Source organism: Simochromis diagramma, unplaced genomic scaffold, assembly GCF_900408965.1.
Source record: "Simochromis diagramma unplaced genomic scaffold, fSimDia1.1 OVJJ01000131.1, whole genome shotgun sequence".
Classification (NCBI taxonomy): domain Eukaryota; kingdom Metazoa; phylum Chordata; class Actinopteri; order Cichliformes; family Cichlidae; genus Simochromis; species Simochromis diagramma.
Window position 1 is genome coordinate 1,841,329 of NW_024387200.1, and position 3,635 is coordinate 1,844,963.

The 3,635-nt window shown below is 39.4% G+C and overlaps 1 protein-coding gene across 1 annotated transcript; it reads right to left on the reverse strand.

The window, feature by feature from the left end:
• Positions 1-457: 457 nt before the first annotated feature.
• On the reverse strand, positions 458-3,087 carry LOC120745751 (nuclear factor 7, brain-like). The gene has a single exon (XM_040050884.1). The coding sequence runs from the start codon at positions 2,932-2,934 to the stop codon at positions 1,489-1,491; it is 1,446 nt and encodes a 481-aa protein (XP_039906818.1). The 5' UTR covers positions 2,935-3,087; the 3' UTR covers positions 458-1,488.
• Positions 3,088-3,635: the final 548 nt, after the last annotated feature.

The window sequence follows — 3,635 nt, forward strand, 5'->3', positions numbered from 1 at the left end:
CCCCCCTGTCATAGTCCAGCTGGATTCTGATCCTCTGGAGACTCTTCTTCACTGTCACAGTCTGACCAACAACATCAGGGCTGCACAGTGGGGACTAAAATGGCACTGATGCCTCTAATAAATCATCATTCTGTTTGAATTATCAACGATTAAATAATAAACAGGTTTTTTTGTGCAGCCCTGCACACAAACTACATGAAGTTTCCTCCTCTTACTTTTCCCTTTTATGTCTTATTGCCACTTTGGATTTCTTCTGTATAAAAATATTAATCCTTAAATTCTCTGATTCTTCAGATTATTGCTTTATTCTCTTAGGTGATGCACGTGTTTCTCTAACTTCAACAAGATGTGTTAATGTGTTACCAATAAAAGGACCGTTTGAATACAGTAAGAATTAAACAATAAAAATTAAGAGATCAAATTTTCTTTGATGTTTATACACAAATCAAAACGCAGCCAGACTTCAATATATTTATTCATGGAAAATAATCCAGGAAATCAGGGAACTCATGTTTCCAACATTTTCATCACATTTGCTCTGGAGGTGAAAAACAGGAAATCCACAGTTAACAAGACCAAATGCTGAATGTGCTGATGTGATCTGGAATATGAAGTGAGAGTTCACAGAAACACACTGGAACAAACAGCAGCTCCAACTGTACAAATGTTCAACAATTATGAAATAAATGTTTCGGGTCAGTCAGTAGCAAAGAAAACAGTGTCTGTATCTGACAAAGCAATTTACACAGAACTTAGGAACAATCTAAAAAGAAAGAATGAACTTTAGTTTGTATGAATACAACTGAATAAATGTCAGACAGTCAACATTATTCTGCAATGACACATTTTAAAGACAAACATGGCTGAATTATTATGACAACCTACACAGTTTGGTTTATTTTGCAACATAATGGAGAACATGCTATAAGAAACACATTTAAATGAAGCAAATCACTTAAATGAATCACTGACAGTTAAGTATTAAAAGAAGACATTAGGATTATTTATGAGTCAAGTCTATTTATCATTTTGAAACCATTAAAACACAAATTTTCTAAATAACTGATGAAGGAAAGGAAAGTGACATTTATTAGTGCTTGTTCATCAATGTCTGACACATGGAAGTTTGTTCAACTTCGCACTGTTTAAATGTTTAAAAACTGTTTGATGAACACCCAATGACTTGAAATTGCTATTTTTTTGTCAAAAAAGGCAAAAAAATCAACCAAAAAAAGAGCAAATAAATATAAAGTTTTAAGGACCTTCAAACTGAATTTGCAAGAAAACAAAGCAAAAATTACTTTTATCATTTAATTTTACTGTGTTTTGAAAATGATTTTTATCACATTGTATAAAATGCTTCAGATACAAATCTTACTTTCTGTAATTTCTTACATAAAAAAAGTAAAAACAGGAGTTGCCTAAATTGAAAAACAAACAACCACAAAACAAGCTGTAACTAAAAGGATGAGACAAGAGAAGAAAAGTTCACAGAGACCTCATTGCAGTTTTCAGAGAAATCTCAGTCTCACAGATTTTGATATCAGAGGTTTTGGCGTCTCCTGCCTTTACGACACTGAAATATGGGAAGAGTTTCTCAGTGAAAGTGTCTCTGTGGGTGCAGATGTGAGTCATGTCTTCAGGGTGATAGAAGGACACCTCCCCCCTGTCATAGTCCAGCTGGACTCTGATTCTCTGGAGACTCTTCTTCACTGTCACAGACTGACCATCACCTTTAGTGTATTCTCCACTGTGATAAACTAAACACCAGATTCCATATTTTGGTGAAGCAAAACGCTCTCCCTTCCTCTCAACTGACTCTTTAACTAAACCCACAACCCAGACAGGATGGTCTCCCACCTCCACCTCCCAGCTGTGTTTCCCTGAACTGAAGCCCTCAGAGCCAAAGATACAGGCATACTTAGTGTTTCTTTCTGGATTATCAGGAAGCTGCTGCTTTGTGTCTCGACGCCTCACACTGGTCAGATCATCAGACAGATAGAGCCAGGGGTTTGCAGTGTTTGGGTCCAGAATGACAGGACTGAAGTGGACCTTCTCCTTCATCTTCTCCCACACTCTGAAGGACAGGTTGCCCAGGTGTTTGGCCACATCTATCAGTGCTCCTGAGACCAGCTGTGGATCTGACACTGAGCTCTGGGCTCTGCTCTGAGTGTCTTTATAACTGCTGAGGAATGGCACGCTGTGTTTCTGCAGCTCTTCTTCAACAGCACAGATGCTGTCTGACAGAGAGGAGATCTGCTCCTTAATCATCTTCATCTCTCTGCTGATAGTCCTCCCCTTCTGCTCCTCTTCCTCCCTCAGAGCTGCCAGTCTGGACTCCTCTTCCTCTTTCAGGAACTGCTGGAGCTTGTTGAACTCTGCTCTGATCTGCCTCTCTGTGGACAACAGCTGCTTCTTCATGTGTTCCCTCACTTCATTGTATGTTTCCTCCACTTGTTTGTATTTGTTCCTCTTGTCCTGCAGAGACTTTAAGTCAGATTTCAGCTGCTCCTTCAGGTCACTGACTGCTTCTTCTACAGGAACAACTTTGTGACTCTGGTGGAGAGAAAACTCACACACAGGACACACAGCTCTGTCTTCATCCTCACAGTACCAGTAAGGGACGTCTGGATGTTTATCACACACCACCTCCTCCTTCTCTTCCTCCTTTTCTTTTTCTGTCTCAGGTGAGCTCTCACTCTGCCTCTTAGCAAAGGAGTCAGCAAGTTCTTTGAGAGAAACGTTTATAGATGCTTCATCTCTTGAAAATTTTCTCTTACAAATGGGACAGTTTTTGTTTTTAGTTTGTTCCCAGAATTTCTGCAGGCAGCTTGAACAGAAGCTGTGGTTGCAGCTCAGAGACACAGGATCTCTGAAAGTCTCTGAACACACATGGCAGCTCAAATAACCTTCTAAAAGCAATTTCTCAGCCATCCCTGATAATTTACAGATTACTTAAAGGAAAAGACTCACCAAAATACAGTCCCTTTGACTTTTGAACTAAATTGAATTCGTCAGTACAGATCCCAACCTTTACTGTAATGCGTTCCCGGGTGATCGTGAAAGTGAGTCTTTAGGTTTCATTTACTCTCTTATGTAGTGATGGGTCGTTCGTGAACGAAATGGCTCTTAGAGCCGGCTCTTTGGCGTGAACGACGCGAGCCGGCTCCTTATCGCGAGCCGTCACGTGGTTTTTTTTTTTCTTTCTTTCTCTCACCCTCTCTCTCGCACTTTTTTTCCGCTTCACTCTGCACGGGAGCCTTGTGCTTTACGCTGGGCAGAGGGGGGAGGGGCGGTAGTTACACTCAGTAGCACAGGAACAGAGCCAGAGGGAGAGAGAGAGAAAGAGAACCAGGGACAACAACGTCACATTAGAAAGGTATAGTAATCATCCTCAACTATTTTCGGTTGCAGATGATAAAGGATTCAGAAAGTTTATTCATGCAGGCCCATATGACAGAGAATATGCATGTTATTTTTGTTTTCATATTATAATTTATATTTAATTGTGTTGTGGTTTGCAGTGTTTTGTGTTGTTTCAATTTAAATTTGTAAAAGGAAAAAGCTGAAAATTTAAATAGTTAAAAGTTGAAATGTGAATAGTTGATTTTTGTATTATATGATTTATTTATTAC